At 39.5% G+C, this 25,603-nt stretch overlaps 2 protein-coding genes across 16 annotated transcripts in view; both read right to left on the reverse strand.

Moving 5' to 3' along the window:
• Positions 1-3,082: 3,082 nt before the first annotated feature.
• Positions 3,083-10,465, reverse strand: calhm3 (calcium homeostasis modulator 3). Of its 2 annotated transcripts, XM_040034186.1 has the most exons (5): positions 8,622-10,465; positions 8,103-8,525; positions 7,618-7,745; positions 7,403-7,530; positions 3,083-4,953 (listed from the first exon to the last, which is right to left on the reverse strand). In XM_040034186.1, exons 2-5 carry the CDS (start codon positions 8,387-8,389, stop codon positions 4,510-4,512), a joined length of 987 nt encoding a protein of 328 aa, XP_039890120.1. In that variant the 5' UTR covers positions 8,390-8,525; positions 8,622-10,465; the 3' UTR covers positions 3,083-4,509. The 2 variants fall into 2 exon arrangements, with proteins under 2 accessions (XP_039890120.1, XP_039890121.1); XM_040034187.1 differs by lacking the exon at positions 8,622-10,465 and having other exon boundaries at positions 8,103-8,620.
• Positions 10,466-13,999: 3,534 nt separating this feature from the next.
• The window catches only part of col13a1 (collagen, type XIII, alpha 1), a 103,155-nt gene continuing 91,551 nt past the window's right edge, over positions 14,000-25,603 (reverse strand). For 11 of the 14 annotated variants that reach the window (XM_040033821.1, XM_040033816.1, XM_040033826.1 and 8 more), the window contains 3 exons: positions 24,811-24,897; positions 19,684-19,722; positions 14,000-14,348 (listed from right to left, as the gene is read on the reverse strand). In XM_040033821.1, the coding sequence (XP_039889755.1) occupies positions 14,316-14,348; positions 19,684-19,722; positions 24,811-24,897 (159 nt within the window). In that variant the 3' untranslated portion in view covers positions 14,000-14,315. Of the gene's footprint in view, positions 14,349-15,561; positions 19,582-19,683; positions 19,723-23,644; positions 23,723-24,810; positions 24,898-25,603 lie in introns of those variants that run through there. The other 3 variants (XM_040033817.1, XM_040033825.1, XM_040033822.1) reach the window with 3 other exon arrangements.

Below are 25,603 nucleotides of genomic sequence, written 5' to 3' on the forward strand. Positions count from 1 at the left end.
AGCCCGGCCCCCTTCGGGGACCGGTCTCCCAACTTTATCTTCCCCTAACCCCTAACCCTAACCCTAGTTAGCGAAAATGCTAATGCTAAGCTAGCCCAATGCTAAGCTAACACACCAGGAAACAGTAGGGACTCACTTCCCTTTACTTCAGGAAGCACCTCAGAAAAGTTAGCAAAAATGCTAATGCTAAGCTAGCCCAATGCTAAGCTAGCCCATTTATAGAGATGACAGAACAACAAAGCATCATGGGAACAAGGAAGTAGGCTCCGTTCCATCATTTGCATATATCGCCCATCATGCCTCTGAACAACCTACAACACACCAAACCATGATACTGAAGGGCATGTCGAATGGTGACCTCTGCTGGCAGCCAGCAGCGAATCATACCCTGACTGGCCACCAGGGTACGCTTTACCCTTGGGATAGGAGCCTAAAAGGCAGCCCCCTGCACTCACTGCCTTTCTGGTTCTGGTCCCAGCTACCGTATCTGCCCTCACCCGTCGCTAGGACAGATACGGATCGCATAATTGGCATCTCGGTACGATTCCGCATCCGCCGATAGGTCACATGACTATGTTTGGTCACCTGACCAAAATATTCCGTCACATGTTGGGTCACTGATCCCTGCCATGTTGGGTATCTAACGACCCGGCAGGGCCTGCTCAGTACAGTGGTGGTGGAATGAGCCCGATCGGACACTCCTATCTGCCACTTTGACCTATTTATTCCGTCAAATTTTGGACCGATTTGCCCTAAGTCCAGAACCGTTGCTGCTATCGACATGGGGTCTTCACCAGGGCGTCCGGAGCACCCCAAAACCCCCCCGTAGACACCACTTTCATCCCTCTACGACACTTACTTTCCCAGCTATTCCATTTTATTCCGTCAAATTTTGACCCATTTACACCAAGTCCAGAACCGTTGGTGCTATCGACATGGGGTCTTCACCAGGGCGTCCGGAGCACCCCAAAACCCCCCCGTAGACACCACTTCCATCCCTCTACGACACTTACTTTCCCAGCTATTCCATTTTATTCCGTCAAGCTCTGGCTAAAACCCCTTAACCTAACCTAACCTAACAAAACCTAACAAACCCTAATCATACCTGCATTTGTCCACTGGAGGGAGACAAAAACACCAAGCTCTGAGATTCAAATTTTGAACTGCAGACCTCACAGTGTCTGTGTGTGTGTGCTTTGGTGTGTGTGTGTGTGTGTGTGTGTGTGTGTGTGTGTGTGAGAGTGACAGAGAGAGAGAGAGAGAGAGAGAGAGAGAGAGAGTGACACTTGCTGTGTATTTAAGAAACAAACGCTCAAACAAACCAAAGAGAATGACACAGGCAGAAAGACACTGTTTTATTTGTGGTAACCGATGATGCCTTTCCTCTCCCCTTGTACAGTGCATCCTGAAAAGCCATATGTTTGGACGAGGAGATGACAGGAACAGGAACCACAGAGCGTCAGCCGCACACATCCAAGCTGCACAGGGCACACGCGGCGCCACGCAGAATAAATGACGTTCCTGAGCCACAGCCCAAGCCCAGCCACCCACGCCTCCTCCTCCCGGCACCTTTAAGGAGCACACACCAGCCACAGGTACACATTCCAATCTTACACAATGGCCCAGCATCACAGGCCCTCTCCTGACACTGAAAATCTCTCCTGATTTCTGTTGTTTTTCCCTCATCCCTGAGCCGCTGAGTGTGGTGAGTGTGTGTGTGTGTCTCTCTCTCTCTCTCTCTCTTTTACACAAAAAACACATGTCAATGCGCTTGCAAAAACTTTAATATGCAAAGCACAGGACATCCCAGCTGGTCGCCCTCCGGTGGACCACAGATGCAATTGCAGCAGAGGGAGCCCCTCTTGTTAAATCCCAGTTGCACTGCAGACCTCACAGTGTCTGTGTGTGTGTGTGTGTGTGTGCTTTGGTGTCTGTGTGTGTGTGTGTGTGTGTGTGACAGACAGAGAGACAGACAGACACAGAGAGAGAGAGAGAGAGAGAGAGAGAGAGAGAGAGAGAAATTAAAAAGCAATGAAATTCAAATTTTGCACTACAGACCTCACAGTGTGAGTCTGTGTGCTTTGGTGTGTGTGTGTGTGTGTGTGTGTGTGTGTGTGTGTGTGTGTCTCTTTTACACAAAAAATACATGTGAGTGCACTTGCAACAACTTTTAATATGCAATGTACAGGACTTGCCAGCTAGGCGCCATCCTGTGGACCAAAGATGCAATTGATTGTCACAAGATGATAATTTCTGCGGTTTAACTCCTTCAGACACTTTGTACCGCATTGAGCCAGCAGAGGGAGCACCTCTTGTTCAATCCCAGTTGCACAGCAGTTGACCAGCTTCTGTCTGTGTGCTTTGGTGTGTGTGTGTGTGTGTGTGTGTGTGTGTGTGTGTGACAGACAGAGAGAGAGAGAGAGAGAGAGAGAGAAATTAAAAAGCAATGAAATTCAAATTTTGCACTACAGACCTCACAGTGTGAGTCTGTAAATTCCCTCGGTAGCCAGAATGGCCGGCACTTAATCATCAGGTACTCCAGGTCCGGTGAGCAGAAGGATTTGACCGGGTGCACGTTCGCATAATCACACCAGCTGTTGTTGATCATGAGGCCTCAGGGCCTATACTGGTCTTTTTAAAAGTTATGTTTGACTTTATGGCTTTCTGTGTCGTTTCTGGGATGCTTAGGACTCTTATTGCACTGCTAGAAATAGTTTATTTTGATGCATATGCTGCTTTTTTGCAAATTTTCAGTATAATATTTATTTTAATTTTTCCTACAGTGTATAAAAATTGGTGTATTTCAAAAATAAAACTATGAAGACACTTAAAATAAATTTCCTGTGGTGGGAAACTATTTTGTGCAACGTTTTTTGCATTTACAGTTTTCAGGGATAAGCCTCTTAAATTTCTCTAACTAGAAATATATGTTAAAAAAGCAAAAACGATTTTAAATTTTTTTGCAGTTTATTGCACTTTTTTGCAATTTATGTAATTACTATGCACTTAATGCATACATGTTATTAAAATTTAGGCTGTAATGGTTGTATTGATGTATAGCAACTTGAAATGCTCCCAAAAATGGCTCTACAACATGTAAAAATATAATATAAGCTCTGGCGGACTTGGTTCTATGGTAGGTCTTAAAGGGTTAAAAGAATGTATTAATGCAACTAGATGGGGAAACTTGAAAAAGAGGTCTTTTTTAGTGCTTGTTTGCTGCCAAGTGTCTATTTGCATCTTTTAATCAATCTGTGGGTGAGCTCCATGTTTCCTATGCAAAGCTTGTCAGCCAACACCCAACAAATTCAAATGACTCTTGCAACATGTTTCATATGAAGACAAACCATTTTATCACTCTTTTCCAAATCAAAAACATCAAGTTATAACAGATTTGTCCATTTGATCCTGGACTTGACTTGGAAACAAACATTTTTGTGGTTTTGTTAGTTATTACTAACAAACACTAAATAGTCAGTGGTCAAAGGTAAAAATAATACACCACACCATAATTCTTCCACTTTGACTCTTGAAAGAGACATATTTTAATTTAGCTGTTTTTAGCTTTATTACTGAACTCCATTATAGTAGTGGTCCATTCTTCATGTGTTCTTTCTCTTTTGCATACTGCCTGTTTTTACTCTTCCTCTGAAACAGCCATTTTATACAGGTTGGTGTGTAAATGAATCAGTTGTGGGGATTGAATGGAACTGAATGCTGCTTTGTTAGCCAACATGTTAGACGAATCTTACCAAATAGTCAGTAGACCAGATAATAACAGGAAAATTAGACCAAGAACCTTGGAAACAATGTCATTGCTTATAACGAAGCTGATGGGGAAACAAACAAACTTTTGAATGCTCCCTAGTATGAACAGAATTCATATTAGACAATTTCCAGCCATAACTATAAACTTTGCCAATATAAGTCAAGTCCCTAACTGACTAACTGCTGCTAGACCATTTCCAATGCTCAGAGTGTCATTGGTAACCTGCCAGTGAAATGACCTTCATGAAGAAACAACTCAAGAGAGCATTTACAGCTGATCTAATTTAACACTATCTGCTCTTTCAGGCCTTATCCAATTCCCTCACACATGTTTACACACTTCTTTGTCATTATTTGAAACGTTTAATATGAGCATCTGTTGAAAATTGTCAAGTGTCTGATTGCCAGAACTTTAGTTGATAAGTCTCCAGGTCCTGTCACAGCATCTAGGATTAAGGTCACTGAGCAGAAGTCAGTGGATGAAATGACAAAGACAGATTCTGAAAGAAGTGGCCATCTTTTAGCAGAAGTAGTCGGTAAATCTCTGCATATATATATATATATATATATATATATACATACATACATACATACATACATACATACATACATACATACATCACTGACTGAAATGTTATGGTCCAGTCTTCCGGTTTTGAAACCTTTGTCAGAATCCTCTGCTGAATTGAAGATGGTGTTCGTGATGTTGCAGAAGGCTCTCAAATTAAGTGGACATGTGGACTACACATCAGAGTATAATGTCTTCCCTTCATGGTTCTCCCAGGTAACACATGGTCTGGGCCTGTATGCAATCCTAGACACATCCAGTTCAGGTTTACCGTAATACCACTTGTTTAGCAGCTGGTCCACTTGCTCCTGTTTTGTTATCCCATGAAGCTGTTCTTCTTCATCATCGCACTCCTCTCTGAATTTGCTGATGAAGACCGGGTGTGGAAGACGTAGAGAGTCCTCCCTGACGTCCTCAAAGAACTGCACCACACACTTTCGGGCGAAGTCTCGGGCATGTAGGACGCAGGTCTCGTCGAAGAGCTTCTGCTCCACGTCAAGATAGTTGCTCCAGTAGCGTGTCTGCAGGAAGGTGGCATGGTCATCAAAACAGGGCTTGATGAGGCGTCCCAGTGCTCCCAGTACAATCAGGAACAAGAGGATGGACCAACCAATCGCCTAGACAGGATAAGAAAGCAAATCATGGAAAGCGAAGAAAACTGTCAGTAAGCAGAGCAGTGACTGTGACAAGGCCACAGAGAGCCAGTGCAGGTGCTTTAATGTTTAACCCTTTAGAGCCGGTCAGAGCGGGCACGCTCTGTTTTACGTAACTATTTTTAAATCCCAATAGCTCTGCAACCACGTAAGCTAGCGCAATAAATTTTTTTGCATATGAAACCGGAGGAGTTGTACTTACATCTTATGCCATCAGCTTGTCCTAGGTCACAGTTTCCTTCCAAATAAAGCTTTGAAAAAAACTGCATAAAAAGCGCTTGCAGGAACAAAAACATAATATTCCAGAAACACGCTTTGCCGATTCGATCAGCTGTTCATAACACTTCCTACGTTGGAATAGAAGTCAGCGCGAACTTTTGCATGTCCGCCATTACCTGCCCGAAACCGGAAGTGACGTCATTTTCGCGGAAATGTAGTCTTTTTTACCCTCAGGGCCTATACTGGTCTTTTTAAAAGTTATGTTTGACTTTATGATTTTCTGTGTCGTTTCTGGGATGCTTAGGACTCATATTGCACTGATGGAAATAGTTTATTTTGATGCATATGCTGCTTTTTTGCAAATTTGCAGTATAATATTTATTTTCGTTTTTCCTACAGTGTATAAAAATTGGTGTATTTCAAAAATAAAACTATGAAGACACTCAAAATAAATTTCCTGTGGTAGGAAACTATTTTGTGCAACTTTTTTGCATTTACAGTTTTGAGGGATAACCCTCTTAAATTTCTCTAACTAGAAATATATGTTAAAAAAGCAAAAATGATTTTCAATTTTTTTGTAGTTTATTGCACTTTTTTGCAATTTATGTAATTACTATGCACTTAATGAATACATATTATTAAAATCTGGGCTATAATTGTTGTATTGATGTATAGCAACTTGAAATGCTCCCAAAAATGGCACCACACCATGTAAAAATATCACTTGGTTCTATGGTAGGTCTTAAAGGGTTCATTTAGATCACATTAGATAAAACTTTATTAATCCCTCGGTTGGGTTCCCCTAATTTGTCGCTTATTGGTTGATGAGTCTTTGCTTTGAGCAAAAATGTTGTGAAGGTGTTTTTTAGTTTCAAAATTCAGAGGACAAAATGTGTCTTTTAAAGACTGTTACTAAGCTATGGTTGGTAAGTCAAAGAATAAGTTTCCTGAAAGGACTGTTATTTGTTTGCACAGAATAAGCTCTGCAGCTTTTCCAGCTCTCATTCTTAATGCTGCTGTTGAAAAAGCATTAAAAACAAAGTTCTATTGTTTTCATTAGAATTTTTGAATTTTTGTTTTTCATTAATTTAGCAGATTGTTTCGGGATTGCCGGTTATTGTAGCTTTAGTTTAGTCATTCATTTCATTATAAGTGTAAGTTTTTATTATCTGTTTTTGTTGTTAGATTTAAGTTCAGAGTAGATATTACAAAACAAACATTAAAACTTTAGGTGCACATGGGATGTCTAAATAATGAGTTCATTGCATTCACTATGTTTTCACAAGCTTTTAACATTGTCTAAGCTATTTCCTGTCTCCCTTCTCTCACCCCAACCGGTTGCAGCAGATGGCCCCGCCCCTCCCTGAGCCTGGTTCTGCTGGAGGTTTCTTCCTGTTAAAAGGAAGTTTTTCCTTCCCACTGTCACCAAATATGACAAACTGCTCATAGAGGGTCATATGATTGTTGAGTTTTTCTCTGTATGTATTGTTGTAGGGTCTACCTTACAATATAAAGCACCTTGAGGCACCTGTAGTTGTGATTTGGCGCTGTATAAATAAATTGAATTGACAATTTCCTGTATACATTTTTGTTAACTGTTCCTGCACACCCTGACAGGTTGCCGTTCCCTCACACAGCCAGCAGAATGAAATAAGCAGTCTTTCACACCTATGGCCAATTTAGAATTGCCAGTTAACTCAACAAACATGTCTTTGGTGACCTGGGAGGAACCCACACAGGTGCTCAACATAGAAGGGCTCCGGCTGAGTTATTCAGGTTCATATCCAAGCCCTTCTTGCTGTTGGGTAACACCTCACTGCTGACAGGGCTCGTGTCAGAGCTAATGTGATGTGAGTGTTGCAGATGTCTGTTATTTGTTACAGATCTAATATTCTTGCCATTGATCCAATAAATCAAGCTTTTACAGTATTTTATTGTTAAAGGCCTCCTTTTTCAGCGATAATAGATACCCTGGGTTTGTAATTTTTTGAAGTAAATAATACATTTCCTATGTAAAAAGTCGAGATTCTAATTGCTTTATTGGTTGACACTTGGTCAGATCAATCCATCTTTCTGTAAAATCCTTCACAGACTAATAGGAGGTCGGTTTTAAATAATAGCAAATGTTCATTGAAAAATAATAATTCCCGTGTGGCCCAGGGAGAAGGGACTGTTTATGTGGCTGAGAACTTACCTGTGAATGGCAGCGAACATAACGAGAAACCGCTTTACGGAAAGAACTATTCCTGAAGATAACGTCCTCCTTACAGGGTACTTTGGCCATGATCTTCAGAACATCCAGACCTGTGTTATTAGGCATACCTGTCGAAACAAACTTTATATCATCCAAAACTGTTGTGAGACTAAAAAGATGGTATTTAACAGAAGGATAGTTTAGCATGTGTTTACCTGAGAAGAGTGCAGGGTCTACACTCACACTGAAAGCACAGATAAAGATCTTTCCATCTAGCAAAGTGACCAGGATCCACACCATTGGTGCCAGCAGGGCCCTCTGGATCATGGCTGAGAACAAGTACCTGCAAAACAAAATAGGAAAAGATGTGAACAGTGTCCATTTCTTTGGTGTGTAATACAAAAGGATCTGGATTTGGGACTTGCATCTACAAGGTCACATTAATGCTGAAATAAATAAATAATAAATTATGGAACTATGGAATAAATCCCATAGTAAAAAAAAAAGTCTAGTTGATAAACTGCTCTGCCTGCACTCTAGACCTATCAAAAGAAGAGGTGATGCAGCACACTACAGATTTCACTGAGCTTAATTAGTACTAATCATTACTTTCATTTCATTTCATTTACTGTGCAGTTACATATAATAGCAACAGCAGCCTGTCTGTGTGCTTCTGTTAGATAGCAAATTCTTGACTTACTTGACAACAGCAGGATTTTTGGATCTGTTCCCAATGGGTCTCATCCACTCGTCCATCATGACACCTGTATGCCGGTTGACAAGGATTCCCAGGAAGAACAGTATAATAGGCGGGACTATCATCACTCCCAGAGAGTAAAGTTTGTTGTACTGAGGGAGGCACGGGCAGTTAAAGTCGAAGCTGGTGTAAAGCTTGACACTAACCAGGGCGAGGATGATACAAATTCCATTGGAGATGGACTCGGAGTTGGACTGGAAGTACTGCAAGACTAACTTCAGGCGCTCCATAACTTAAATAAATTGTAGGTTTGTTCAAGGTTGATGTAAAAACAGCAATATCAGCCAACTGCTGCTTTTTTAAAAGGCTACAGGCAGGAATAGAAACTGAACACCTCAGGCAGGAATGAACTAAACCGTGCTTAGTCTGCCAGGAAACAAGAAGAAATTTCCAGTGATAATTTAAAGCCATACAAAATATTTTATATTCTGTAAAAAACAAAACACTTAGCAGTTCACTTACCTCACAATATGTCAGTGCTTTTAAAGAAAAGGCATAAATCTATAGTTTGAGCAGTCTGAGTATTAACCACTCAAGCTTTAGTGAAGCTGTAGTGAAAGGGAGCCTGGCAGTGAACCAGGGAGAGGCTGAGACCACGTGATACTGGGTTGCCTGAGCGGGTAACAAAGCTGTGTGGACACACCCTGCTATACTCTTAAAGCAGCACTCACAATTGTCAACGGTGAACAGAGAAATAAAAGAAGCCACAGCTTCTTTTATTCCAGGTCTAAAACTGGATTTCAAAGCATGGCAGTGCACAATACATGAACCATAATATTGTGGTCTAATGTACACTGTAAAAACAGTCTGTCATTCTACAGAACTTAAGGAATTAAAAAAAGGTGATACTTACCTGTCCTACAGCAGTAGCTAGAATGTGGATTTGATTCCAAATGTGCTTTTATATGTTGTAATATACAAGTCAAGAAGGAGGCAAATTGTGGCTAGTTTTTTTTTGTTTGTTTGTATGTTTATTTATTTTTTGATTTTTCAGTATTCAAGCAGGCAGCTTGAATTGTACTTGGTGGAGGAGAGGCTAAATCTGAATTAGTCAGTATAAAGCACCTTGAGGCAACTGTTGTGAATGTTGGTGCTATATAAATAAAACAGAATTGAGTTGAATCGGAAAGTTCAGAATAGCCCAAGGATGAGACAAATGTCTAAGTGGTCAGACAGACTGTAAATAGTGTTGGTGACACTGATAAATGCAGCCAGAAACTGAATTATTTTGCCTGTCAGTCTGAGGGTTGTGGAAGAATGTATACATAGCTGAAATTTCCTCCAGCTTAAATAGTCAACTGGTAAATCTAAGGATGACCAAGATGTGAGTTCATCAGAATGTCTGGTTGAGAGAGAGAGAGAGAGAGAGAGAGAGAGAGAGAGAGATAGATAGATAGATAGATAGATAGATAGGGTGAATCAACACAGAGTGCCAGTGGTGGACCTGTCAATTCTGGTACTCTATGGCAAAGACCTGTTGGTCTCTATAGTGGTGGGCAGTGAGAATAGGGCCCACTGAAGGATGTTAGACCATTAGACCCCCCTCATTAAGTCTGTTTCTGATTCTTTGGTCATTGTTTGGATACCAGGTTTTGTCCTTTATTGCTCCTTTTAAGACATTTGAACTCGCAAATAGGCCTAATTCCTCAAGGTGTCCCTTCAGTTCTCAAGTGCTCTCACTAGCATCATCTAAATGCAGTTATTCGAGACAGCAATCCAAGCAGACTTGTGGTTCTGACAGCATCCAACATAGCATTATCATCTTCTTCGATGTTCGGTGGAATTCTGCTTGCCTCTCTGCCGGTGTTGGGGGTTATTTTTATGGCAAGCAGTTGTCTTCTAATCAGTATTTCAGTTCTGCTTACTGTCACCGCTGTACATTTCAGAAACTGGCACAGTAGTTATCGCTACCTTACCCAAAGTAAATTAACCAGCCAGGCATTCCCTCTCCATCCTCTACTCCAAGACAAGCTCATATAAGCTTTTACGAGTCGTCAAGCCATCACCACAAGTCTTAAAATCCATGCATGCATCACTGTCAGAGCTTCAGTTCAGAGTCGAGCCAACCGATCAGTGGGTTCAACTCATTCATCTAAAAAGGTCTTTCATTGTCAGAAATTTCCTTTGATCTCTTCTCCCACCATCCCTTCCACTCTATGGATTCCTAGACCACGTTATTATGTTTGCTAGCCTGCCTATCAGTTATATTCCTTTCCTTTGGGTGGCGCTGTCACTTGACATTCGCTCTCTCTGCACAAGTCTTCTATCCTGTCTTCTTTCTCTCCCCAACCGGTTGCAGCAGATGGCCCCGCCCCTCCCTGAGCCTGGTTCTGCCGGAGGTTTCTTCCTGTTAAAAGGGAGTTTTTCCTTCCCACTGTCACCAAAGTGTTGCTCATAGGGGGTCATATGATTGTTGAGTTTTCCTCTGTATGCATTATTGTAGGGTCTACCTTACAATATAAAGCACCTTGAGGCGACTGTTTGGCGCTGTCTAAATAAATTGAATTGAAAATTGAATTATTACTGCAGAGAAGTTGACTCCATACATAGACACACATAATTCTATTTAAAGTAAAATTCTTTATTCTGAGTCAGTGACAAATTGCTTCGACGCTGAATTGAACAGTGAATCTGTGTCAATCAGTGACAACAGCTGCCATTTTTAGGATTATAAAAATGAAAAACATTCCTCTGGAAAACAAAAGCAAAATCAACATTCTCTTCTGACTCCACCCTAAATTAACAAATTGCTGTGTGTCACGGAAATTTCTACCATGACACAATTCAGGTTAGTGTCATGGTAGCACAGACACATATCTTTTAACTTTGCTGGGGAAAAATATTAAATGGACAGTACATCTAATGATCTATTACCAAAATAAGAAAAAAATAAACAGGCTAAACAGTAGCATGCAAATTCTACATTTAATGCCCACCTCCTCTCTGTCTCAAACTTTCAAATCAAAGAAATTATATATCAAGAATTATACTTTGAAGTAAAGTAAATTAACTGTTTATGCACCAATTCATTTAAAATAGCTATTAATATATATTAATTTAAATAGACAGCAAGAAAAAACCCACCGCAGAATGTGTGAGGGCTTGATGTAAAGAGCTCTGTGGGGAATTGTCATTATCAAAGAACTTTAAACTTTTAGTATGAATACCTCTACCTCAATGTCTTGGATCACCTTTGTGAAATACTTGGATTCTGTGAATTTCTCTAAGCTTCCTGGAGTTCTTGTAATGGCTTTTATATCGACTCCAGCAACCACATAGATGTTACATACACATGTTGCTGGGTTAGAGCTTTGCCAACAATTGCATTGTGCACTTATCATGTAAAGTACTACTTTTCAGCTTTTCTAGAAGAACTTACAGATGGTTAATCAAAACCTGTATTGTATATGTTCACATTGTTCTTATGTTGCATAAAACAAATTCCTGCAATAAGATTAGTCATTAGCCTTTTGTTGCAACAACGTATCAGTAATAAATTGGTACTTTGAATAAACCATGCAAACAAAAAATCAGATAAAATCAAAAAACAGAAATGTAGAGGCTTAAAACAGAAAGCGCTAAATATTTTTTAGATACAAAATCTGTTACAGCACAAAAAAGGGGAAACATATTGAAAGCAAGTTGAAAGAAAACACAGCTGAAAACTGTAACATAAATTAGAACAAGTACTTTTAAACAAATCATCAAACAATTATATCTTCTGCCTTATGGCTGAGAACTCAGGACACTGCAGCTTAAGTGATCAGGTTATTGAAGTGTATCATCTTAAGTAATGCACATATTGCCAAAGAGTTCCTGCTGGATACTGGATTTGATAAAGTCACAAATTACCAGAGGAAAATGTTTGTTTCCTGACTGGTTGGCAGTGGTTTCTGAAAACTGTTGTCTTACTGGGTGGAGGTACAACTTTCCTGTTTGTGTTGCCCTCTTCATAGTTTCACTACAGCTAGGAAAGTAGCTAACCAGAGCTTGTAGATAAGTCCACTGGTTTTGCAAACTAGTTGGGCATTACACATTTTCCCTAGCAACAGGTGGTTGTCGGGGGGTCAGTGACTGGTACAAAGGCCTGTATAACTGGGGCATCATGTGGATAGGGGCTGCATGTCTACAAAACCTTAATAAGCACAGCTAAGGGACAAATGTAATTAGATTTATAAGCAGATAAACCAATGATGCAACTAAACATATAAAATGATTATATAATACACAATATACATTGCACAACCAGAAGGTTATTTGGAGATTGCATCCTCCACCAAGTCCATTTTTGCAGTTTTAGACAAAAGATCCAGATCTAATAGACAAACAGTTAAATAAATAAAACACCAATTCAAAAAAAAAAAAAAAATCAAATAAACAAAACAGCATATGATTAGCTAATAAACAACATTATTTGACAACCAAAGAAAACAAACACAATATTTAACCCATTTAAATGAAACAACATTATTTCATAGACAGCACTGTCAGAAAAGAAATAAATGTGGTACAAGACTTTTCTTTACTAGTATTGTTTTTTTTTTTTGAAGCTGCATTACATAGAAGCATAGAGCTGCCAGCCAGGCAAAAGAAAAATAGAGCCATATCACATTATAACGTGAAAAGTTTATTGTTCTAACAATATACTTTTCACATTTGAACAAGATATTATCACATTATTACAATATAAAATTTATATAGTTATCATTTTTGTTATAACGTGATAATTATGTATGTTTTAATATGTGATATTATGTTGTTCAAATGTGAGTATATACGATAAAGTTTTCATGTTATAATGTCATATAGCTCGAATTTTCTTTTGCCTGGATGGCAGCTCTACGCTTCCGTAGTGTTGACACTTATGATTTATGTTTAAAATAATATTGATTGAAGCTACGTGATTCATAATTTCGTTTTAAATTTTAATAAATATAACTATATAATTTTCCAGGTGCACTTGTACCCAATGAAAAAATCAAACATAATTCTTTTACTAATGAACTCCAAAACTGAAAAATCCCCATAAAATAAAATACGACTTTGACCCGAGTCTGTTTACATGGCAGCTGTCAGGATGACATGGAATGCTTCTGTACATCTGAACTACAATAACAGGAAGGTGAAATGCTGACAAGTCATTTTATGCTATCTCAATGTACAGTAACAAATGAGCAAAAAGATTTAAGCTGTGTTGTTTTTAGATGGAAAAAGATTAATTACAATTCAATATAATGGGTAACAAATGTGACTTTTCTGAGCCAGAATAAGTGACGGGGCTGGACATATGGAAGATGCAAATGTTAAAATTATGTAATTCTGGTAAACAATAGGTCAAAGTATTTTACAAATTATACATTTCTCAAGAAATCATTAGTCAAGATATGAATACCACCCTTTCAGAACTGTGATGCGTATTCACTACTTAAAAGATGTTTAATTCATGCACTCCATTTACACGCTACGTACATTTATACATTAAATTCTCATCTTGTACAATACATACATATACAGCAGTGAACATGGCGTTCATACAAAAAAGTAAAAAATATCATATATGAGAACAAACATGATGTGCGATGCTGGTATCACACATCATACATACAGCACAATCATTCAAAAATGGTCATAGCTGCAGTTAAAGGGATTTTCTTTTTAAAAAGGCAGTGTGTCAACTAGTATCAGTAAGGAATCATCAAGTGGGTCTCCCTTTGCATTTTGGTTTTTCATGGAAACACATGGCATATATCTGCTCTGTGAGCTGCTCTGAATTCTTTATCACAGTTACGGTAATGATTTCAAATCAAACACAACACATTGCAAGTGACCATGCTTTTTTTAGGTGATAAATAGATCAGTCAGTGGAACAGATCAGCAGGTAAAGTCTCGACCTCTAGCTCTCTGTGGTTGTGATAGTCGCATTGCTGTTCTGTCAGAAACACTTCAATGACGAACTACACCATGGAGCAAATGTTCTACTATCCAGTCTTTTTGAGGTTACTGTGTTCAGCAGAGCATAGCCACTAGAGTCTCTGACACTACTAGCCCTGTGCCCAGCCTGCAGGAAAAAGTTGAAAAGCCAACTGGGTAAAAACTGCAAACACTATATCCAAAGTTTTCCTTTTGGTGGCTTGTGGGAGATCATCTGCAGTAGTGCTACTTCTTTGCCAGTTGGAAAGGATGTTGACCCTTTAAACATGAGCACAGTTTTAATAAAAATAACAGAGCAGCAGAAATATTAACATTTCGACTGAACTTATGTACTGGACATCTCTTCCCTACTTCCTGCTGCTAAAGTTCTGATTTACTCCAGCCATAAAAGTGGCTAAATAGTCAATATATACATATATACATTTCTCCTATAGTTTTAGTACTTACAGTATAATTTTTGTCTCATTTCCTGTAAAATATCTCAAAATTAGGCTAGATTTAGCTGCTAGATTATATTTATTTCATACTTAAGTAATTTTAAGTACTGCACAATTTCCTAAGCACTAAATAAATGTACTTATAGTATAATTATTTGTTTCCCATAAAAGCCTGACTTGCTCCCTACTTATTGTAGAGGTCTAACTCTATGTGTATATAAATATAATTACATTGTAATTTCAAATAAAATACACGGAAATTCCTTTTAATTACAGAGGAATCATGCTGTTAGTCGCCGGGCATATTACAGTGTTACCTAGTGTCCTGAACTTGTTTGCAAGACACTGTTGAAAACAAACATAGATTGTATTTCCTTTCTTTGTAGTTGGACCTGAAAACAGGGTTGGATCTTTGGTTTCATTCTATAATACTGGACTTACTTCTCTACGAAGGTTTGAACTTTGAGAGTGTTTAAAGAAGAGTGAAAGCGTGAAAATGTTCATGCCTGTCTGAGAAAAAGTGTATAAAGTGTGTAGTGAGGGGTTTTACAGCCTTAAAACATCTATAATAATTGTAAAAAATAAAGTTGGCTACTTCGCGGATTTCACCTATGGCGGGTTGTTTTAAGAATGTAACTCCCGCGATAAACGAGGAACCACTGTATACCAAAAGATTCTGGACAATTTAATTCTCCTAACTTTGTGGGAATTGTTGGGAGATGGCCCCTTCTTGTTTCAACATGACTGCACACCAGTTTACAAAGTAAGTCCTGACCTCAAGCCGATGGAACAACACTGGGATGAATTACAGCAGAGACAGTGAACTCAAATGCAAGACTGTAATGTCAGTGTCTGATCTCACACATGCACTTCTGTGTAGAATGATCACAAACTCATATAAACACACATCTTATCCTTGTGGAAAGCCTTCCCAGAAGAGTTGAAGCTGTTTAGCTGCAGAAGCTAGCAAGCATCATATTAAACCCTATGGATTAAAAATGTTGTGGCATGGGAACAACGAACTCGACCACATCTTAACACTTTTCACACACTCTTTTATTCTGGTTGCTTGTTCTCTGTACACTCGGCTGCAATTTTGCAGCTGCACAACAACAACGTCAGGACCCAGTTCATTTGTCTTTTATGCAGAGGAGGCATGATGACCTGATTGAGCTCGAGTGTATCAGTCTCCCCCGCAGCCACACCACAAATCCCACCCGCCACAAACAGGATGTCACTCAAGGTCATATATATGTGTGTGTAGGCAGTGGAGCAAATACTTTTGGCAATTTAGTGTATATCTGCACTGAGCCCAACGTGCATTAAATATGACTCATGTCAATGCAAACACTTGATGACATAAACATTTGTAGTTCTATACAAAATATACCTTGATGCAAATACTTGTTCACAGTACTGTGTATGTAAGAGTGTAGAAAAGCTAATTTTTTGGATTGAATAATTGAATACTTTTAGAGTATACCGTTTGTTTTTTTGCTCACGCAGTTTTCCCTATTTTACTGGCAAAGGGCTACCTTTAACCTGTGTCAAACATTACAGGAAAAACAAGTGCAGCGGCTGGTTCTTTACCGTCTGTGATGATAACTATACTAATCTACATTTATAATATGTAGGACAGCATAGAATTTGAGTAAAAAATGCCATGTATTTTATTAACATACAGTTTTAAACCTCTTCAAACCTGGATTGCACTGAAGTTAATGACATAACAACAGCCTCACAACATAAAACAATGCAATCCTCTAGAGCGCAGATTAAACAGGGTCTACCATTTGGATTGTGATACTCTGTAACTAATGGGTACACTTAAATTATTTTTAGTCCAAATCATTATAAATGTAAACTTAATTATGACTGTCACTGAACAAAATAAATATTTTAAATATCTGAGCACAAGTATGCATGATAAATATCAGAGCAAAAACAAGGCTAACTGGTGACTAAGTTAATTTAGGTGCAGCAAAATGACACAATGAATATTTGCTGGGAAGGATCCAACAATAATCTCTAATGGCAACATCAAAGGCAGAGCACAACACACACAAAGCTTTGTCAAAGAGCAGCAGCATATAATGGATTCATTTCATCCGCTCACTGTTGTTAATGAGGTTAATGAGAACAGCTGTTACAAAAAGTGTTTGTGGATAATAAAAAAAAAGGATGTACATTGTCCAATAAGGTTACAGCTTTCTTCATAACAGGATGAGACTATGAGGAGATTGCAGCAGCAGCAGCCTTAAATGAGAGTGGCAATGTTTGGGGTGAATACTAGAAAAAAAACGGCACTAGGATACCGAACCCAAGGGTCATAAAACAGGAGAATTTGACAAAACTATTTAGAATGAACTAAACGTAGAGGAATAACACAAAGCAGCAACACAGAGCTGTTACTTTCCTGTTGTGCAATTGGACATTTAGTTTACAGGATCAATCTTCTTGGAATTAAAATTGTTACAAAATCTTGGTTGATGCCCTCTTTCTTGACATAAGTGTTAAAAGCACTTTGCAATACTGGATAACTTAAAAACAGTTTAACAGCACTCTACGTTTAGATCTCCTAACTGATGAACTCATCACTTTGCAAAGTTTGGTCTGGATATAATGCAATGGGCGACCTCTTCAGCTGAATAGGAACGGCAACACAGACCGGCCAAAAAACTGTGACTTAAAGGTTTATCATTCCCCACAAAACGACTGTTAAAATGACCAATTTTACAGCTTAGAGCCAGTTACAAAAACTTCAATTTACATAAATAAGGCTTATCCAAATGGCTGTTGCTGCTTTGATTTGTGTGCTGATACAGACAACTGTGGCTGATCACGTCTACAGACAAATATGAAAATAAATACATAAATAAATATCACAAAGAGGTCAAATACTTTTTCATACTGTAGCAGTATGTATGCAAGAGACAGAACAGCTATTTTCTCGATTTAATAACATAATACTTTTAGAGTACACCCTTTTTTAAACTTCTAAAAATGTTAAACTTCTGATAACATGAGTCAACTTCTGCAGGTTAATTGTCCCATACACAGCTTCTCTCTCATTTAGCTCACTTCTAAACTATATGAAACTACATGTATAATATGCAGGACAGCAGAGAATTTGATTTGAAACATACAGTTAATAAAATATATGGCAGCTGCATTGCATTCTTGCTAATGGTACTAAGATCCTACACAGCAAAAAACAAGTGAAGCAGCTTGTTCTAACAAACAGTATGGCTTGTTACATATTACAAGAGTTGTTGTTTCTGTTTTGGTGAGTGAAATTCTATTTTATTGATGTTCTTTACTTAGCACTAAAAGCCAGCACACTGCTGACACGAAATGCAGCTTCCCACCAAAACTTGCTAGGATTAGCTGATAATTTTACACTCCAAATACAGTATCCCCAGAGTCAAAACTCACGGCTGACATCATGGTAGTTACACTCTCCTTTGTGTTTACTACATAATATGGAATTATATAGTAAACAAAATAGTATTAAATAAAACTTTTTTTTATATTGTAGATTCTTCCTAACAGCCACGCTTTGCTTTGACTACTGCTTTGCTCACTCTTGGCGTTCTCTCCATGAGCTTCATGAGGTCGTCACCTGAAATGGTTTCCCAACAGTCTTGAAGGAGTTCCCAGAGATGCTGAGCTCTAGTTGGTCCTTTTGCCTTCACTCTGCGCTCCATCTCATTCCAAACCATCTCCACTGGGTTTAGGTCAGGTGACTGTGGAGGCCAGGCCATCTGGTGCAGCACTCCATCACTCTCCTTATTGGTCAAATAGCTCTGACACAGCCTAGAGTTGTGTTTGGGGTCATTGTCCTGTTAGAGAATAAATGATGGGATGGCATGTCACTGCAGGATGCTGTGGTAGCCATGCGGGTTCATTGTGCCTGAATTTGGACTCATCAGACAAAAGCACAGATTTCCACTGGTCTAATGTCCATTCCTTGTGTTTCTTTCCCGAGCAGTAGAGGGGACTCTTGGTCTGCCTTTCCTGGGGCGGTCCTCATGTGAGCCAGTTTCATCATAGTACTTGATGGTTTTTGCGACTGCAGAGTCTTAGCAATGTTCCGGACTGACTGACCTTCAGTTCTTAAAGTAATGATGGACTGTTGTTTCTCTTTACTTAACTGATTGGTTCTGTCAAATAGAGCTGTCAGCCATGCACCAACCTGATTTCTGCACAACACAACCGATGGTCCCAACCTCATAAGGAAGGCAAGAAATTCCACAAATGAACCCTGACAAGGCACACCTGTGAAGTGAAACCATTTCAGGTGACTACATCATGAAGTTCATTGAGCCAAGGGCCAAGGGTATGCAGGGCTTTCAGCGAGGCAAGGGGTGGGATCTAAAATATAAAACATATTTAGAGTTATTTATCATTTTTTCAGCTTGTATCTACTCACACTGTATCCCCTACAGTGTGAGTTGTGGTGGTCAGCATGCCTAGGAAAGCTGGAAGTGAATATGTGACACTGCAGTATAGTAGTTACTGGACAAACATGAGATTGATCTCTTATGTCTTCATGTTCTTCGGTTTAATATGAGCACAACAGTCTAAAATTCAAAGTGCACATTTAAAATAGCTTCCTGTCCCTGTGTGAACATATAGTAAAATTTAAACTAGTCTATATGCAGCGCTTGCTCTCATTATTATAGTTTTCAACACTTTGTCAGAGGAGAGTTCAACCAAGACTTTCCAAGGCTAAATTAGAAATGTTGCCAGCCCCACATCCCAGTGCAGCATGGTCTATCACAACAGAGCAAAAGATAATGCAATAAGTTAAAGAGCATTATTCTCTTCACAAAATGCAAATTCAGCCACATTATCATTTTTCTTAGCCAATCATATAAAACAATGCATAGATATATAAAAAACATTACATACACACCGTCATATTTATTAAAATAAACAATATGTACAAAATTGCCATATATATTTATTTTTTCCATGTATAATAGAATAGTAAAAGTAAAAAAAATAAATATCCTATGTACATCACACAAGCCATTCCAAAGTTATCGTCACTGCAAGGAAAAACAAAAGGCAAAATGTTAGTTGTTAGGTCACACAATGTTCCCCATGAAGTTAGCATGTCAGGCAAAAACACAATGCTGTGACAAACGTACTTTATTCCAACATCCAGGTACAGGTAAACCATCATCTCCCTGGAACATGTAGAGTAAAAAAGAGACAATATTAGAAGCAACAATGGACAGTATATTGAATCATTTTACAATTATATGAAAATAAAAACACATTTTGACCACCCAGCATTCTACAAGTGCAACTCATGCAGATTTTGTACATTCCTTCAGGCCTGAAAACGACTCTATAATTACATCTAAATAGTTTAAACCTGAACAATAGCTATTCTGTGAAGAATTATAAATGTCAGCACTGAGTTTGTATCAATGCTAATGAAACAAATACAGCTGGAAGAGCGGAAGCAACCTGAGATATGTTGACATGGTACAAACAGTATTTATTTCTGCAGTTTTCATTGGTGAAATTACATTTGTGTGTCCTTTCAGGATGAAATCTGGGACTACAGCTGTTGCAAGTTGTACAGAAAAACACTATCACCATAGCAACAACCATGCATATTATGGCATTTACAGACTTTTGCTACAATAAGCAGGTAAAGTCAACAGCTATGTCCCAATTCATAGGCCGCATCCTTCAGAGGACCTGGCCTTTTGCGGTCTTCGTGGGCCGAATTTGGACAGCTCTTGTCGTGTCGCTGTGACGTAATAGGCCTACAAATGCGGCCTCAGAAGGATGCGGCCTATGAATTGGGACATACCTAATATTTCACCGATTCCCAATTTTTTTTCCAAAAGTATGTGACAGATAAAACTTTGATGTCTCCTTCACAAAAAGGAAAACCAAGAATTTTAGGTGCCTCTATACTTAGAGATATATTTGCTTTAACACACGGGCTGCTGTGATTCAGACTGAGCCTTTTCAGTTGTCAGTCTGTGAAAGGAATAATACAGGGTGGGCCAGTTATATGGATACACCGTAATAACATGGGAATGGTTGGTGATATTAAAGTCCTGTTTGTGGCACATTAGTATATGTGAGGGGGCAAACTCCTCAAGATGGGTGGTGACCATGGTGGCCATTTAGAAGTCGGCCATCTTGGATACAACTTGTTTTTCCAATAGGAAGAGGGTCATGTGACACATCAAACTTATTGGTAATGTCACAATAAAAACAGTGGTGTGCTTGGTTTCAACGTAACTTTATTCTTTCATGAGTTATTTACAAGTTTCTCTTTGTTCACAGCCATTGACATGTCGAAGAGGTTAACACGTGAGGAGCGGATCGAAATTGGGTTGATATCTGGTGAACGCAGTAACGAGGTCATTGCAGCAGATTTCAATACAAGACACCCTACGAGACCACCCATCTCCCATGCTACAGCTAGCAAACTGCTTGCTAAGTTTCGTGAAACTGGTTCAGTGTTGGATTTGCCAAAATGTGGACGCAAGGAAACTAATGAAGAAACATCAGTGGCTGTCCTAGCTTCATTCAGCAAGAGCCCACAGCGCAGCACTCACCGCATGTCACTGGAGAGTGGCATTAGTCGAACGTCCCTTCGGCAGATATTAGCTACTCACAAATGGCACCCTTACAAACTCCAGCTGCTGCAGCATCTCAACGACGATGACCCAGATCGGCGCACAGAATTTGCAGAATGGGCAAAACAAAGATTGGAACAGGACCCTCAGTGCACGCAGAAGATTTTGTTCAGTGATGAGGCAAACTTTTATGTGAATGGTGAAGTTAACAAACAAAACCACCACTATTGGTCTGACACTAACCCACATTGGATGGATCCCTCCAAGACTGTTGGACCAACAAAAGTGATGGTTTGGTGTGGTATATGGGGCACAACGATAGTGGGTCCATTCTTCATCAATGGAAACCTCAAGGCCACTGGATATTTGAAATTGCTACATGATGATGTGTTTCCCTCTTTATGCACTGAAGCTGGCACGTTCCCTGAGTTTTTCCAGCAACATGGTGCACCACCACATTATGGGTGCCAGGTCCGAGCATTCCTAGATGAACAGTTTCCTGGAAAGTGGATTGGTGATTGTGGGCCAGTTAAATGGCCCCCAAGGACTCCCGATCTGACCCCCTTAGACTTTTATCTTTGGGATCATCTGAAGGCAATTGTCTATGGTGTGAAGATACGAGATGTGCAGCACCTGAAACTACGGATACTGGATGCCTGTGCTGGCATTTCTCCTGCGGTGTTGCTATCAGTGTGTGAAGAGTGGGAGAAGAGGGTTGCATTGACAATCCAACACAATGGGCAGCACATTGAACACATTTTATAAGTGGTCAGAAACTTGTAAATAACTCATGAAAGAATAAAGTTACGTTGAAACCAAGCACACCATTGTTTTTCTTGTGACATTACCAATAAGTTTGATGTGTCACATGGCCCTCTTCCTATTGAAAAAACAAAAGCTGTATTCAAGATGGCCGACTTCTAAATGGCCACCATGGTCACCACCCATCTTGAGGAGTTTGCCCCCTCACATATACTAATGTGCCACAAACAGGACTTTAATATCACCAACCATTCCCATGTTATTACGGTGTATCCATATAACTGGCTCACCCTGTAGATTTTATAATAAAGTCTAAGCCTTACCTGTGGAAAGGCAATCAAGAAGACCTAATCAGTTTGCTTTACAGATTAACAGATTCATGACTACATTAAGTAAACAGATTAGCAAATCTCTTTTCTTTACTCTTTTTCACCCGTCTCCCCTCATTCACATACATGGACTTCAACTTAGTACTAGAGAATTCATGTATTTTCCCTCCAGTGAATAAATCCTTCCTCTCACTGTAGATCATGTCTACAATCATCACAGTCAGAGACAGACTCCTGCCTGCTCACCTGTCAACCTTTCCATCACCACTGCAAATAACAAGCGGCTCAGAGCCAATCACTGATGATCTCACCCCTACCTTGAACCTATCCCTTGAATACTATCCTGTATTTAATTCAATTCAGTTCTGAACCTCATCACCAGCAGTCACCCCAAGGGACTTAGTGTTGTAAGATAGAGACCCTACAATAATAGAAAACCCCAAATATCAAACAACCCCCTTTTAGAAAGAACTTGATGACAGTGGGAAGGAAAAACTCCGTTTTAACAGGAAGAAACCTTCAGTAGAACCAGGCTCAGGGAGGGGCGGCCATCTGCCGGGATCAGTTGGGGGTGACAGGAAAGAAATAAGACACGATGGGAAAGACAGCCAGAGATTAATAAGAACTAATAATTAGATGGAGAGCGGTGTGTGAGCACATAGAGAGTGAAAAAGGTGAGATAACAAGAAACACTGAAACACTCCATGCATCATGGGAAGTAGCCTAGACCCATTGCAGTGTAAGAAAGCCCTTACTATATCCTCTCTGTCTCCCGAATCCAATCTGGGAGCTGGTTCCACAGAAGAGGGGTCTGAAATTTGAAGGCTTTGCCTCCCATTCTACTTTTAAATATTTTAGAAAATGAAAATTAAGCCAGGATTATATTCCATCAACAAGTCTCCTGTGTAGCGGACACACTAAATCCACATGTTTGTGGATCATAAAGAATGGATGCCCTTCTGATGCAACCCTGCCCATGTATCCGGGCTTGGAAATAGCACATGGTGGCTACTGGCCCCTGTGGCTGGTTTTCACTCCCTGTGGTAGTCTATTGCCTTGTAGATAGGGAAGAATAGTGCCCCATGCAAGAAACAGTGTAAGAAACCATGACTAAAGGCATTACTATATTTGAAAATAACACTGTGAAGGTTTTAGATCCGAGGTTGGTGTATTAGTCACAATTGTACGTGATGTTATGTTTCGAAGGTTTTTAGTCGTTATAATCACGCTTGATTATGTTATGTTGTCTCACCATATTGTAGAGGAAGCAGTGAGTTGATTACAATAAATTTAAACTATCATGCAAAAGTGCATATTGTTGTTTACAGCGATGCACTGTAGGATCCATAAAGAGGAGTGTGGTTAAGGGTAGCTAAAGGCATGCTAGTAAAGGGAAAGAAAGAGCACCATACCACAGGGCAAGGGGCATCCAGCCCGTCCAGGCCTGGCAAGCCCGGTTCACCTTTTTCCCCTTTAATGCCTCGGAAACCCTGTTTGTGAAATCAGCCATTTAAAAAAAGAGTTTTGCAGCTCGTGCAGCAGAAGAGTGTTTTCCCTCCACTGCTTAATGGCAGGAAGATCTCGATGTTTCTCCACGATGTCACTGACTTCAGTTTCCTAAACATGCAGGAAACCTGAGACTGACAGGAACCGGGCTCACTGATATGGACTTGCAAGGAAATGGTTTCTCTGATTCTAATGCAGAGGTTAATGTTCTCTAACATTTCACTAAGAGTATCTGACTGGTACAAGTAGAGCAGACCATCAGCATCTTCCCCAGTCTTTGATTGCTTTGCTTGTTCAAAACAACCAGTGCACCATGGCTGGAAGAACAGAGCCAACAGTGCTGATGGACATAATGGATAAAATAACACCAGAGAGAAATCTGACAGTAGGTATGCTATTGATTTTGATTTAGTATTAGAAGCTCTTGCCTATAGCTAGTCTATGCTGAACTGTCTAACTTTCTTTACTACAAAGCTGCAGAGGTGAAGGTGCAGGAAGAAAGCTCAGCGTGGAGTGGGAATACTTTGGTGTCTCTGTGGCTGCCTGTTTCCTGTCTGTCTGGGACCTGGAAGAAAAGTTCCTCAATCATAGCTGTGATCCAGTCTCAAGCATCTTTGTTCTCATGAATGTCTTTCTTTTTCAGTAGTACTTTATAATAATGTCACACTATTAAGCATTACTAAGGTATTAGTAATGCCTAATTTATCATTTATGTAGTATTACTGCTCCTTAGTATGCCACTTGAAAGATACAGATATATTATTATGACTATGATTATGAAAATGATTATTACCAGCAGTGATAGTTGCGCATGGTGTGATAGTGTGATATTATTATAATGTCCTACACTTCCTCCTTTGGTTTTTTGAATGGATGAGGGATTTGAGGATGTATATTGATTCTAGTCGTGTTGTCAAAATAACCTACAGCTGGACCACTGGACCAAAACCACTCTGAGGTTGATTAGAAACATTAAATGAGGCAAAAGGAAGCTGTCCAACTGACATGTCCTGAGAGTAACTTGCTGCTTCTTCCCTTTGCCTCATGGCTAAACACAGAACTACTGACATACCAATGGACAGGGGGCATCTAATCCAGGTGCTCCTTGGTCTCCCTTATCCCCTTTGGCCCCCCTGTTGCCTTTCTTGCCCCTCTCTCCCTGCAAACAGTGTATTAAAAAGAACAAATTTAATCCTCCTTACTACACCACAGTAGAAGCAAATGCTTTTGTTTGTAAGATTTCAATAGCTGTTTTTTGACATATGCAACAGATGATATGAGAAATTTTAGCGTCATTTTAATTCACTAGTTTTCTTTGTATGATTTAGCGATCTAAATTCACTGGAGAGTGGGAGGGAGTAGAAGGAAACAGGAAAAAGTAAGCCATTGCAGTTGGTGAGCAGGTTTCCTACCAGGGACAACATGCACACTACGAAACAGTGCACGTACAGCTTACACAGCTTGGCTCATTCACACAAGCACTTTTTTCTACTGAAGTGCTTTCTAGCTAACATTCACACACATTCTTACCCTCAAGGATGCATTAGAGAGCAACTTGGCGTTAGTGTCTTGCCCAGATGTAGATGTAGTAGATGATCTGCTCTAACTCCTGAACTACAGCCTACAGTGACATTTAAACTTGTCACAGTAACATGATGGGTCAAGAAACTGTTGGATTTTGATGCATAGTTTATTTTCTTGCATCGTGGACAATTCCTGATAAATAATTTTGTCTTTTACGGGAAAAATCGACTAAATTTACAAACTGAAGTCTACATTTAGGTGTTAAAAAGCAATCTAACACCAGGAGGGGGAAAAGTATTTGGTTAAACTTAAAACCTGCACCATTTTTAACAAACAAACCT

The sequence above is a fragment of the Simochromis diagramma genome, unplaced genomic scaffold, assembly GCF_900408965.1.
Source record: "Simochromis diagramma unplaced genomic scaffold, fSimDia1.1 OVJJ01000176.1, whole genome shotgun sequence".
In the NCBI taxonomy this organism is placed as follows: Eukaryota; Metazoa; Chordata; class Actinopteri; order Cichliformes; family Cichlidae; genus Simochromis; species Simochromis diagramma.